The sequence below is a fragment of the Myotis lucifugus genome, unplaced genomic scaffold, assembly GCF_000147115.1.
Source record: "Myotis lucifugus unplaced genomic scaffold, Myoluc2.0 scaffold_237, whole genome shotgun sequence".
Lineage (NCBI taxonomy): Eukaryota > Metazoa > Chordata > Mammalia > Chiroptera > Vespertilionidae > Myotis > Myotis lucifugus.
Genome location: NW_005871285.1, coordinates 676,099 through 689,961, shown reverse-complemented (window position 1 = coordinate 689,961; position 13,863 = coordinate 676,099). Strand labels below are relative to the sequence as shown.

Below are 13,863 nucleotides of genomic sequence, written 5' to 3'. Positions count from 1 at the left end.
ATTCATTTCAAACGGGCCGGATCCGGCCCGCGGGCCATAGTTTGCCCACGGCTGGTCTAGACCGTACAGTTTTAATTTAGAGGGAGTATTTAAGTATTTGTGAACTGTCTCTACCAAATTTCGGAAAGCATTTGGGGATACTCAAGATTCAAATCCAATAAATCAATTCATATATAATAAAATAAAAGTTTGAAATAGAAGGGAAGGAGTCTCACAATATTAGATTAAGCTGGGAGGTGTTTTGAAAAAAGTATTTTATTTGAGCTAGGAAAACTAGGTTTTATTATTTTGCAAAGTCTCTTAACTTTTAAAGATTATCTTTCCTCATGGATCTGGAGGTCATAATGGAATACAATGTTTAACACAGACCTTTCTGGCAATCAAGACAAAAAGAAAAATTCTAGGAGTAAGCTTATAAAATCTTGCCCTAATAACAGATATTATAGGAGAGTTATTATTAAACATGCAAAGTCATCAGAAGGCTGATATGGTCCGGTCAAGGAGAGATAAGGGCATAAAAGCAGGGATACTTTTTTTAAAAATATAAGTTGTCCCAACTTCTCAATTTTCAGAAATTTCAGCACTAGTTGGTATGCTATGTTCAACTTACTCCAACAAGGTGTACTTTTGGGGGGTGAATCACGTGATTGTACCTCCAAAGGAGACTGGAAGATTTTGCCTGCTACAAGCAATGAAAAGGGTGCATGGCTGGGTAGACACAAAGGGTCATGATGTGAAAACAGTTACAAGAACTCTTTACTGTGAATCTTTCATGTGCCAGACATAATGGCAAGCATTGTACGTACATTCCATTCTTTTATGCCTTGTAGGAAAGATCCTTTTGTTTTGTCACTTCATTCCCAGTGCCTAAAGTACTGCCTATGTGCTTATATATAATAGTCCATTAAAAATTATTGAATGCATTATTTCTAAACTTTATGTAAAACCCAAAGGACCTCTGTCATTATCTCTGTTTTACAACTGAGTAACTGAGGTTCAAATTGGTTAACTTGTACAAAATGAAATATTGAGATTCAATTATACTTTTGTCTTGACCCAATACAAAGATGAGAAACCTAGACTAATGATACTTGCTACAATTGAGCAGAAATTTTAATGCCCTGCTATTTTTACTGATATTTCTATTTATGGCGTAGCAACTCTTAGTTATCCACTGTTGTGTAAAAAAAATCACCCTAACTATTAATAGATTGATATTATAAACATTATGTCATCATTTCTATGGACCAGAAAGCTCAGCACAGCTTAGCTGAGTGCTACTGTCTCAATCTCTCAAAAGAATAGAGGAAAATAGCATAGCTAGGTAGTGGGGAAGGGAAAACTAAAATTGGCTCAAGGTGATTGAAGAGGGGGGAGTTGGAGTAGAGAAAGACAGATTGGGGGAATTGTGCAGAGAAACATAATAAAGCTGGTACATAATTCAAAGGGAAGAAAAAAGAAAAATTGAAATCACTAGTACATATCAGAGGGAAGAAAAAATTAATATCACTAAGAAAAATTTCATTTGACTTAGGTTCAGAGAGTCAAACATTAATCTCAGAATCTCAGAAGAAGCTGTGTAGCCAGCGGTGATGAAAGTCGACAAGGATTAGAGCGAATGTGCAAAATCAGGGTGAGAAGTGTAAGAACTAGATAATGCAGGAAACCCTAGCCAAGTGAGTCAACAAGATTCTGGCTACTTTTGTACCTTGTGGGACATGATTGACATCTGGTGGAAGTGCATGAATCTATATATGACATAGAAAAATGAAATAGCCACTATCAACAAAGTCGACTTATAGATCTATTCAATTATTTACTTCTTGCCCAATAGTTAGAAACCCAAGTAGCCCTAAAAAGATTCTGAACTCAGGATTTTTGAAGATCCCTGTTTGGGCATGACGGAAATCCTAGAACATCCCCTACTAACATAATCATGAAGTTGTTTACTAAAACTCCTGAACCAACATAAAGCCGAGGCTAGCTTCTGTGGTTTTTGTTCCATTATTATCTTTTTAATATATTTTTTGATTTTTTTACAGAGAGGAAGGGAGAGGGATAGAGAGCTAGAAACATCGATGAGAGAGAAACATCGATCAGCTGCCTCCTGCACACCTCCTACTGGGGATGTGCCCACAATCAAGGTACATGCCCTTGACCGGAATCTTACCTGGGACCCTTCAGTCCGCAGGCCTATGCTCTATCCACTGATCCAAACCGGTTAGGGCTGTTCCATTATTTTTGAGTGGTACCAAAGCAGTGAGTGTGTCACTACTTCACTTTGCATTAGTTCCTGCTTGTATAGGGAAGATGACTTGGAGTTTCAGACTCAAACAGGCTGTTCACTAAGTGATGATGCCTCATGGATGAGATGAATATCAGGTATATCCAAAGCTTGCAAATGCCAGACAGACTTTGCTTTGGGCAAATGCAGGTCCCACATGGTTTAGATTGTACACTCTCTTCTCTTACCTAGCATCTCATTTGGGGCATTTGAATAAAAAGTCTTAGCAGTGTCTGACAACCAATTCAGGGAAAGAAAGGGTTACCTATAGAAACAACAGTACTTCCCTGCTCTAGGGGGATATTGAAATTGCCCCCACAGTGTCTCTCCAAATTAATTTTGGCTCCAGTTACTCTGATAATACCCAATTCTTTACCTGACTCTAACTGTTAAAATAGGGGCATAATAATATTTGTGATGAGTAGGGGAGGAGTATGATGTACTAATTCCTGCATTGGAATTGACCCCAACTCCTTCAAGTCCTGATATTTTACTCTCTTTCTAGGTTTTTTCAAATATTCTCATTCTTATGTTTCTGTTTCTTATGAACATTTTTTTTAGATTGGTTCTTTCTTTACAACAGGGGCTTTGTCTGTTTTCTCTGTGTCTGTAGTAATAAAGTTTTGTAAAGAACACACTTAAGGGAGCATGTGGATTGACTGCACCACCACTATCAGGTGCCTCCTATGCATAAAGATATGCTAGCTTGGCCTTGGTGAACTAGTCAAGGATACAATAATGAGTGTTTCTCCATGCTTAGTGGTGAAGCTCCTACTCAGGCAGTTCTGAAAGGATCCTGAGCTCAGCTTTCTGAAAGGCCCCTAGAGACCAAACCTACAATGCTCACTAATAACTTGGTTGATGACTCATGAACCTCTTTAATATGATTACTGAACTAATATGAAATGATGGGCAGAAAGAGAGAGATTTAGTATGTGAAATGTAATACAGCTCATTTTATCTCTGAAATACTTGATGGCAAATGAGTTTTTCCTTATATCCCCCCCCCTCTTTTTTTTAAATTCTCATTGTTCTTCCAGTTGCAGAGATTAGCTGTGCTAGAAGCATGATAAAGGGACAAAATGCAAAGAATGAAGGAGACATAATCTCTGCCTAAAAGAGACTCCTATATGAAACAGTAGCCATACAGAAATGTCAAACAACTCGACTTTAGTGTTCCAAGTACTGTAGTAATGCACAATTAGGATGCTATAGAATTGTAAAGAACTGATAACTTTGGGGTGTTTGTGGATTAAGGAAGACTACACAATGGCAATCAGTTCTGAACTGGATATTGAAGAATGAGAAGGAATGTACCTATGCCAAAGAGAAAGGAGTACATTTCAGTATGAAAAAATAAATTGATCATGGACATGATCAGGTATAGCATGGTATGTCTCCATATCATATTAGAAGAGCAATTCAGTCTAATTGGAGCATTTGAATATATGTAGCAATAGATGGGGAGATAGAGAGACAGACAGGATTATAGGCAGGTGTCAGATGTTTGTTTGTATCCTGATTAAGAGGTTTTATAGTCTCCCTTCTATTAAAGGGGATCATTGGAATGTTTAAAGGTGGGTGTGGACCTTTCAGATAGTTACTTGAGGCAGTGGAGTTGGTTGGCATTTATTTCCACGGCCTCTAGGTCACCTTGGTTTTTGCTCTTATAGATGTCAGCAGTCCTATTTGCATCTTTAGCAAAACTTTTCTATTCATTTCACTGACTCACCCTGTGCTCTGAAACTTCACCCCTGAAGTCTCTCAGGAGGATTCAGTCCACATCTTTTTCACCTCTGATTTAGGATCTCAACACTAGAAGGAGACGACCTTGATTTTGTTATATGCATACTTAACTCTGATTTCATTGCTCCTCGAATGTCATCTTTCTGTGGCCCAGTGTGCACTCTGCATACAAAAGTATAGCAAGGATTTAAAAGTTTACTTCTCACTTTGATCTCCCTTTCAGGACATAAGCTATTAAAAGCCTTCCAGGATTTTTGATAAATAACAGTAAAGTGGTATCTAATTTTTTTTGGATGTAATTCAGGAGGTAGGAAGAAGCTTCTATTTATATAATGCTATATCAGAAACTCTGTTAATATATAATGTGCGAATCATAACGCTAGTGCTGTTTTGTCGTAATTAGTGGGAAGCAGAATCAGCCCCGTATTTGAAGTAGTTTGAGACTTTTTCTATCTCAGTGTTACTTTGGGGGTATTTGATTTTTCAGACCCTATTAAAGCGTTAGAAGAATTCATAAACTAACATCTTAGGTCAAGATGGGTTGTTCTAGAAACCTTTGTTTTTCTGTCTTATCAGTTTTAAAACCAAAGATAAAACAGAAAAGGAACAGCAACGTGGAGAGCAAAAGCACGTTGGTTAAAGAGCATTAGCAGTTGACCAAGCCCTAAATAAACAAGTATTGGATGCACTTTGGAAGGGAGCTTAGAGAAAGATTTTCTTAAGGGTCAGATCCAGAAAAAAAACACCTTGACTTGTAAGAAAAATAGAGTCTCGTCAGTTACAAGAAATCAAATCAAATGAAACTGAGTCCAAGTTCTAGGTTTTACCAGTTTGTGGAGTATCATAAAGCCATTGGAATATTAACACTAAAATGTACTCTGAGGCCCCATTTGGAAGTAAGGATTTTGCATCCCCTTTTATGCCATTTCCCCCCTGGGGCAGTTGATGGTATTTCCTGTTTCTATCTCTTTATAAAAGGGCCTTGTTTCTGCCTCTTTCAATAATGCCATATCATCAACACTGTTGTTTTTACCAAGACCACATCCTCGTAAATCTCCCTTGAGCATTTCTGCTCCCCATGCTGGAGCAAACAGAATGCACTTCTCCAAACTTAAGTTTCAGAGCAGCACTGGGCATATTTTGGGCCCTGGAGCATCCATTATGAAAATGGTCCCTTTAGATTTTAGTTAGCTTTCCACTCTCTCCTTTGGGCAGAATCAGACCCAGAGGCAGGTGCAAAGATAAGCAGGTCACCCCCTGCATTTTCCTTCTCCCCAACTCTTCTTCAGAGTGACCCTGCACACAAAAAACCAATGTAACTCACAACCCCTGCTCACCCTTTCAGACTCTAGCGAAGGTCTTCATGCAAATGGAGACATGTGTGTGGGCACTGAGCTCTAGGAGGTGGGTTTTTCCCTAACTCAACGTTCTAACTGGCAGTTATTCAGGTTGAATATTAAGCATTTGATCACAGTCACAAGTTGTGAGGGAATTCCTCACTTAATACTGTTACCAAATTAATTTTTATTGTGTTCTGAGCCATGAGCTGGAACTTTATTTTCTCAGAGCCTTATTCTCTAAGAAGGATAGCCTTGAGGATAACATGTTGATCGCTTTTTAAATATTTGAATTATGAAAAGATTCAAAGATATAAAAGGAACAGAGACTAATAAATCCAACAACCTCCTTCTACCCTGAGGTGTAACAAATATTAGCATTTTGCCATATCTGATTCATATAATACTTTTCTTAGAGTTAAGATACACTTGAGGCCTCTTTAAGATCTCTACTTAATAACATGTCTCTCCTTTTCCTCTCAAAGGTAACCACTCTATCTACTGAAAGTGGTATATATCCTTTCAAAACATGGGAGATAAAAATGCATATTGCTTTAAATTATACACAGTACTCTTGTGTATTTTACAAATTCTCGCAAGTGATATCTCTTTTCAGTTTGCCTTTCCCAGTTGAAACTTTGACCTCTGGACTCACTCACTTTAATATATTGATTTTCCCCTGATTCGCATCCCTAAGTCCATTTTGTCCCACCCGGGTGTCCTGCCCATGAACCTGGAGTGAGCGGCTCTCAGTGGTTCCCTCCTGAGTTCAAGACTCAGAATAGAACTTGGATAGAGCCTTTCATAGAGCCCTCAGTTATTCTTATTCCCAGGTTTTATTTTTACTTTTTTTGAAAATATATTTTTATTGATATCAGAGAGGGAGAGAGAGAAACATTAATGATAAGAGAGAGTCATTGATTGGCTGCCTCCTGCACGCCCGCTACTGGGGATTGAGCCCACAACCCAGGCATGTGCCCTTGACTAGAATTGAACCCGGGACCCTTCAGTCTGCAGGCCGACACTCTGTCCACTGAGCCAAACCAGCTAGGGCTTATTCCCAGGTTTTATATAAATATTCTAATTAACTCTTAGAAGAAACAACTATAACCAGAGAGACGCAAAGACATTCCTGTGACTCCAGTGTACTCAGCCCTCCTACTCAGTATCTCTTTACAAATAAACATTTGGCCATGCTCTAGATAATGTCCCAACTCATTGGTTGGGACCAGATTGCTTTATTAGATTTTTGTCAACATGTTTGGCAAAATGATGTATACCTGTTTTCCCTTCATTTACAGTAGAAGGCTTCCCTTTTGTCTACATGTTCAATAAAGTGGATATTATTAGGTTTTAATCTGTTTGCCCCTCCCAACAGGTATGTGATGATATCTCATAGTTTATATTGTTAACATTTTTCCAATTGTTAGTGAAATCAAGCATCTGATTATGCATTTCTTTATAATATAGGATTTCCTTTTCTCTGAATTGCCTGTTCTAACATTTGTCTATTTATCTACAGTTTCCTTATTGATTTGTAGGAGTGTTTATCTCATCTACACGTAGGATTACTGATCCTCTATCAATTATACAACAGGGACACAAATGTATGTAGCCTAGTGCTACTGATGGTATCATATAAATATGTAAAATTGTTGGTGGTCATGATGGCAACTTAAACATAAAATAGAGTTAGTATTATTTAGGATTTTCAGTTTAAGAAAGAAGGGCATTTTTAAATTTAATTTAAAGGAAAGTGCTCATATGAAAGTACCTAATACCTACAATAAATGTTTTCATGCTTAAGGTATTCAGTTTCAATTACCTAGAATTTTTACTGTGAAAGAGTTTGTTCCCAACACAAGAGGATGGTTGAACTGGCCTGAGTTGAATGTGGTGGTTTTAGAAATGTATTTTTATTGGATTTATATTTGAGGCAGTGCTATTCAAAATCCCCCAAATTCCTCTTATATAAATGCAGTTCAAAGCCCAAATGAAAAATTCAAATAGTACAGAGAACCAGTTCACTCATGGAAGGAAATTCACCCAATGCATGCTTTGGTTTTGATACTTTCTTTTGAAAGAATGATTGTTCTGTTTTCCTCTAACCCTCCTTTAAAAAAACTTTGACTTTTCCTAGTAAAAATACATTTTTTCTAGGAATGTTCTATCTTGAATACTCTGACCCTAGACAGTAATTTATCAGAGGTTCTCACACTAGGGATTCAAATGGATGTTAAAATGTCCACAGAGAATGAAAATGAGTATAAAGACGAATCAGGCATGAAAGTTCAGAAATGGAAAGAGATGAAGTATGTTTCTATTTTATTGTCCTTGTAAATAAAATGAACTGTGCTCTTGGCTTTCTTTTGCCATATGAATTGATTGTTACAAGATAACAACTGAGCAAATCCAATTACAGTTTTTGAGAATCAGTGAATCAGCATCATTTTCTTAAGTATTCCAGACATTCCACTGAGTTGAGTTTACACAAACTTCTGTGGCTATGTATGTGTCCTAGTTTAAAGAAAAGTATATATGCATCTTCTTTCACACCAAGGTGGTCCTGGTAAGATGGAATGATCAAGTTCATCGGTAAGCCCACTAGTCTGCATGGGCTTCCTGCTGGGGTCTCTCGGGATTTCCCTCTCTCCTCTTACACAGTCCTCCCACCCACCTTCAACACCCGAGTCCTGCATTTCAGGTAAAAGTAGAAAGGTTGGGATCTTTTCATTCATACTTTACGATGAGATCATGTAAGTTAAGGTCTGTTACTCACCAGTTATGATTTTAGCATCTGAAATTTGTTATATATTTCTGGAGGTTTTCTATGGACCATCTAATACATTTATATGCATTACCCTATTGAATTCTAAGAAAGGATCAAATATATTTTTATTGATTTTAGAGAGGAAGAGAGAGAGAGAAACATCAATGATGAGAGAGAATCATCAATAGGCTGCCTCCTGCATACCCCCTACTGGGGGTCGAGCCTACAACCCAGGCATGTGCCCTGACCAGGAATTGAACCCTGATCTGGTTCATGTCAGTGCTGAACCACTGAGCCATACCAGCCATGCTTATTATTAAATTTTTAGACACAGGATTAGAAGGGTTAAGAAAACTTAGCCAAGGTTTCACAGCTAGTAACTAGCAGAAGTAGAACCCAGCTCATGTTAGGATAACATGAAATCTATGCTTCACGTTCTAACACATAACCTGGGGCAGGTTTCAAAAGCTTGTTCCGTTGAATACCATCACCATTCATGGAGGAAATAGCACAAAGACCACTAAACTGGGTTTACCCAGACTGGACAGGTGGACATGCGGCTCCACTGAACCGTTGGAATGCTCAGAACCAACACCCAAGGGCTAGTACAAGGGATCATGAGAAGGACTGTCTAATGCTCTGCTTTCCATTCTGTTTACCCAGTGATGCCACGCTTTGCCGAACAAGTGGAGGTTGCCATTGAAGCCCTGAGTGCCAACATCCCTCAACCGTTTGAGGAGAATGAGTTCATCGATGCCTCTCGCCTGGTGTATGACGGCGTTCGGGACATCAGAAAGGCTGTGCTGATGATCAGGGTATGTAAGGCCTCTGTGGCTCAGAGCTTATCGGACCTTTAGTAGACTCCAGAGAACTCACCATTTTATTTTTAATTACTTAGCCAAATATCTTGACAAGCTGTTTGGCTCCTCATTTACTCAGACATTGGTAACTTCTTACTTATAAAGAGCTGACGGACCCCAGCAAGCCTCGGTTAGTGATGAGTGTCCTGAAGAGTGATGCCTGCCTGCTTCTGGCCTACATGGTTTCCTAAATTTGGTTTCAACTTAGTTTTGCCCCTGAGATTCTCCATGTTCCTCTTGCTAACATTATTTTCCCATCAGGATCTTGAAGCCATGGGATGGAAAGAAGTGAAGATTACCTAGCTGATAGTGGTAATAGTTACAAGAAAGTGATACACAGCTACATTCTCCTTGTCACAAGTAATCAAGACATTGCCAATAAGGCTATATAACCTTTCAGTGAACCTCCCCCTATCACCTACCCTCCTATCTTCCCATCCTCTGCCTGCTGTTGTCAGGTCGGTGTGAGCCTTCCAAAGGGTAATTATATATAGACCCATGCAAGGAAACATCCAGGGAGGGACAACAATAGGTTTACAGTTGGTCATATGGAAAATATACAATAATTAAGAAATAAAATGAGAATAAACTGAGTGTCAGGTACTCACACTGTACAATAGACTTTAAAACTCATAAGTATCATTTGCAATTGAATTGAACCCACAGTGAGTCTTTGTCTATCTCTATTAAAAAACATCACTTACCTCATTTCATTTAACTGCTGTATAATACTCCATTGTAGGATGAGCTATTTTTTTCTCCCTACTGCATTAACAGTTTGACATAGTAGTTTTAAAACATTTTTTAGCCACAGAACTTTTTCTTAAAATAAACTTAAATATGCAAAAACAGAAATGATGAACATGTTGCCCAATAGAAATGTAAGCCACATTTGTAATTTTCTAGTAGACACATTAAAAAAAAGCAAAAAGAAACAATTGAAATCAATTTTAATAATATATTTTATTCAGCCTAATGTATCCAAAACTTTGCCGTTTCAACATGTGACACTAGCCACACTGGAAGTGCTCAGTAGCTCCAACATATTGGACAAGTAGCCCTTGACTGTATCCTCACTCGCAACCTCTACTATTGTCTCTGGGCTGCTTGATGAAACCACAAGCTCTTTGCTATGTGCATTCTGAAAATCTTTCTCTTGGGATGACCACTGAGCATCTAAACCAACATCCCTCAACATTGCAAAACAATAACTAAATAATTCATTTTCTAGTATGTGATCTTTACGATGTTTCATGAAGTATCTGCAATATACTAGTATTGTTCTCTCTGGATAATACATTTACCTAGCCCTTCCAGGATTTCACAGAGGCATTGTCCCCCAAATTCTGGTATCTCTGAAGTCATTAAATCAGCATGTGTCCATCCTCTTCTACTGTAGTATGCAGAGGAAAGCATTGTGCTTCCAGGGTGGCCTGAGCAGGTGAAGAGGAGCATCACCACAAAGGGTCTCTCCTCCCTCTTATTGACATCCATGCTTCTTCTGAAACATCTACCAAACTTTTTCCCTTTGGGGCACAAATAACAACTCTTACCATCTTTCTTTTTCTTTTTCTTTTGTTTTGTTTTGCTCTCTAGGTGTTTGGATTCTGGCTTTATTTTTTTAATTGATTTTATTGGGGTGACACTGGTTAATAGCATTATATAATTGCAAGTACACAATTCCATAATACATCATCTGTATATTGAATTGTGTGTTTACCACCACAACTTGAGTCTTCTTCCATTTATCCCTTCTTTACACTCTTGTACTTCTTCCCACTCCCCCTTTGCTCTGGCAACCACCATACTGTTGGCAATGTTCATGGGTCTTTGTTATTTTTCTTTGCTTAATTCTTTCATCCATCTCACTTAGCTTCCACAATCCTCCCCCCTGACAGCTGTCAGTCTGTTCTCTGTATCTATGAGTCTGTCTCCACTTTGTCAGTTTATTTTGTTTATTAGATTCCACATATGAATTTCACTTAGTCTAATTTCACTTAGCATGACACTCACCAGGTCCATCCATGCTGTCACAAAGGGTACAATTTCCCTCTTCTTTATGGCTGAGTAATATTCCATTGTGCAAATGTACCACAGCTTTTTTATCTGCTCATCTACTGATGGAAACTTGGGCTGCTTCCAAATCTTGGCTATTCTAAATTATGCTGCAATGAACATAAGAGTGCATATATTCTTTCAAATTCGTGTTTCAGGTTTCTTTGGATAAATTCCTAGAAGTGGAATCTCTGGTCATAAGGCAGTTACACCTTACCATCTTTCAAGACCTGGCTCAAGTCTTCCTTCCCCAAATTTTCTCCCTCAAAAATACTGACCCTATCCTTTAACTACCTCTAACTGTTTTGCCTGTGATCGTATATATCATGCTATTTACTTATAGGTTTCTTACGTTCTTAAGACTGTGAAAGTTTGGGAAGCAATGGCTGTCCTTTTCTTTCCCCTCCACTGTGATGCATTGTCTAGTACAGTGCTTACTACTATGGGTATAGGTTGTGTTTTGGGGGTCTGGGGGACAGGTACCTAGATAGGTGATAGGAAGGTGACAGGGAGAAAATATAGGAGAGTTAGAGGAGAAGGGAAGAAAGGATAGTCAGCCTTTTAAGACTGTAATAAATTAGATCATTTTTTCTCATTACATACTAACATGTAAAATAAAGTAATAGACCATGAGAGTTATGTTTTCAAAGCATTTGGCACTAAATGCCACTATAATCCTCAAGGCATATTCCCTCTTTTGCCATTTTTCTGCTTTGTTAGCCTTCACGCTTCTGTGACAACCATTCATCTGAGAGACAGAGGAAGTTTATAGCCATCATTCATTTATACATTGATGATCTGTAAAAAAACACAATTTCTGATAAAATGCCATATCTTTGTTGCATGAAGTGTCATTCCGCCATCTCGACATTTCCAGTGATTTGATCAGATGGATTTCACACCACGTAAAACTTAGGAAGAGAGAAATGTACAGCATGTACAAATTGTTATTTTTAAATGCCTCCTCCATTCAGCACCCAAATGGCTTCCTTTTGCACTTAATTTCTTGGGTTGCTTTTGAGTATAATGATGAAGTCTACTTGGAAAAGATTTCATTGCACTTAGTCAGGAAGAAAGACAGTAAGACAAGTAGAGCTGGTCCCTTCCCAGAAAAACTGGCCATGCCTCCTTCTCTCCCAAAGTGTTGATTATATTTTGAAAAAGAAATGTATGCTCCTCCCCCCCAAAAAATGAAACAAAACAACTAAATGCAGAAAGGGTCTTGAAGGGTCAATTCTCCATACTTTGCCTTTTGGCAATCAATACATATTTCATGTTGATAGCGCTCTAGGCCAACTCCAGACAATAGTCTGAAATAAACAAAACGTGCCCTTCCTGTATCCCAACCTCACCATTGGTTACCCTTACAATCATCAATACATACATAAATAAAAATGTAAAAGGTCTACTCTGCTTCTCTTCCATGAGTTTGTTGTGGTTTTTTTTTTAAATTATTAATTTTTAAATATATATATATATATATATATATATATATATATATTGACTTCAGAGAAGGAGAGAGGGGATAGAAACATCAATGATGAGAGAGAATCATTGATTGGCTGCCTCTTGCATGCCCCACACTGGGGATCGAGCCTGTAAACAGGGCATATGCCCTGACCAGGAATTGAACCATGACCTCCTGGTTCATAGGTTGATGCTCAACCACTTAGCCACACCAGCTGGGCCATGAGACTGTTTTTTTGTTTTGTTTGCTTCTTGCTGAGTATGTTCTGGCTGATCTATAAGCTACATAGTCATTTTCTGTGACTCCAGCATGGTCATTTAAGAAGGGAATAAGAAAGTCTGGCACACCAGCATGCATTTGATTATTATTTGCAGCAGTGTATTATGCAATGGTTCTGTGAACACTGGAGTAGCGAATACTGAAACTTGTTCCAGCAAGAAATTCAAGCTTAGGTTCCTGTGAGCCTCTGGTCATATTTTTATCAACTGATCAAATACACAATCTGGTTTTATGTGTGGTTTTGTTTAAAGGCACTTTATTTAATATAGGCTATTTATTCATTAACATTGAACTCCCAGCAAATGCATGATGTCTTGTGCCTGAAGGAAGCTTATCTAACACATGCATTTTCTCCATAAGGAGCATCACAACCTTAGGAACACTTGACAGCATTGTAGCACTTTGCTCAGAAGCCATTTTAAGCAAAAAGAAAAAAAAAGGCGCTAAGTAGACTGAAGAAAGGACACTTGTTTCCAGCATAAGAGCTGAACAAGAAGACACAGCATTGTGTTGTGTGACCTCAGCCAGATATATGCACTTTGGGTGACCACAGTTTTGTGCCATATTGTGGATGTCTGTGAATAACTACAAAAGTACTGACTTGGGAATGCAAAGAAACTTTGAGTGGAAAAACTCGCAAGTAAATAATCTACAAATAGTGAGGAGCACATGTTTATGTAAGACAAAAAGAGTTAAATATTTAATATTGGAAATTAAAATAAGTGAGTAGAGTAGAAGGTAGTGATGATATCCTGGTTTCAGGATATCTGTATTAGCGAACAGTAGGTGCTTTACATAAGAATGACCATGAAAATAATCTATAATGAAATTACATGCTCAACTTTTGTGAATGGAACCCATTAATTTGGTTATGTGTGAAACAACAGGGCCTGGGCCAGGGGTCAGATACAGGACTATAGATTAACTTTATATCTCCCAAACTATGCATGATGTACCCTGGATCATTGCAAGGCAGAAAAGCGTTCAGTGACTAGCCAAAGACACCTTAGGAGAGGGAGGATTAGGACAAACACATTTAGTTGTCCAGGTCATTTCTTCATTTT

General features: G+C 38.2%; 1 protein-coding gene across 8 annotated transcripts in view; it reads left to right on the top strand.

The window, feature by feature from the left end:
• CTNNA2 (catenin alpha 2) overlaps positions 1–13,863 on the top strand; it is a 962,766-nt gene that overhangs the window by 882,212 nt on the left and 66,691 nt on the right. For all 8 annotated transcript variants that reach the window (XM_006098480.1, XM_023762210.1, XM_023762215.1 and 5 more), the window contains one exon: positions 8,801–8,952. In XM_006098480.1, the coding sequence (XP_006098542.1) occupies positions 8,801–8,952 (152 nt within the window). The remainder of the gene's footprint in view (positions 1–8,800; positions 8,953–13,863) is intronic.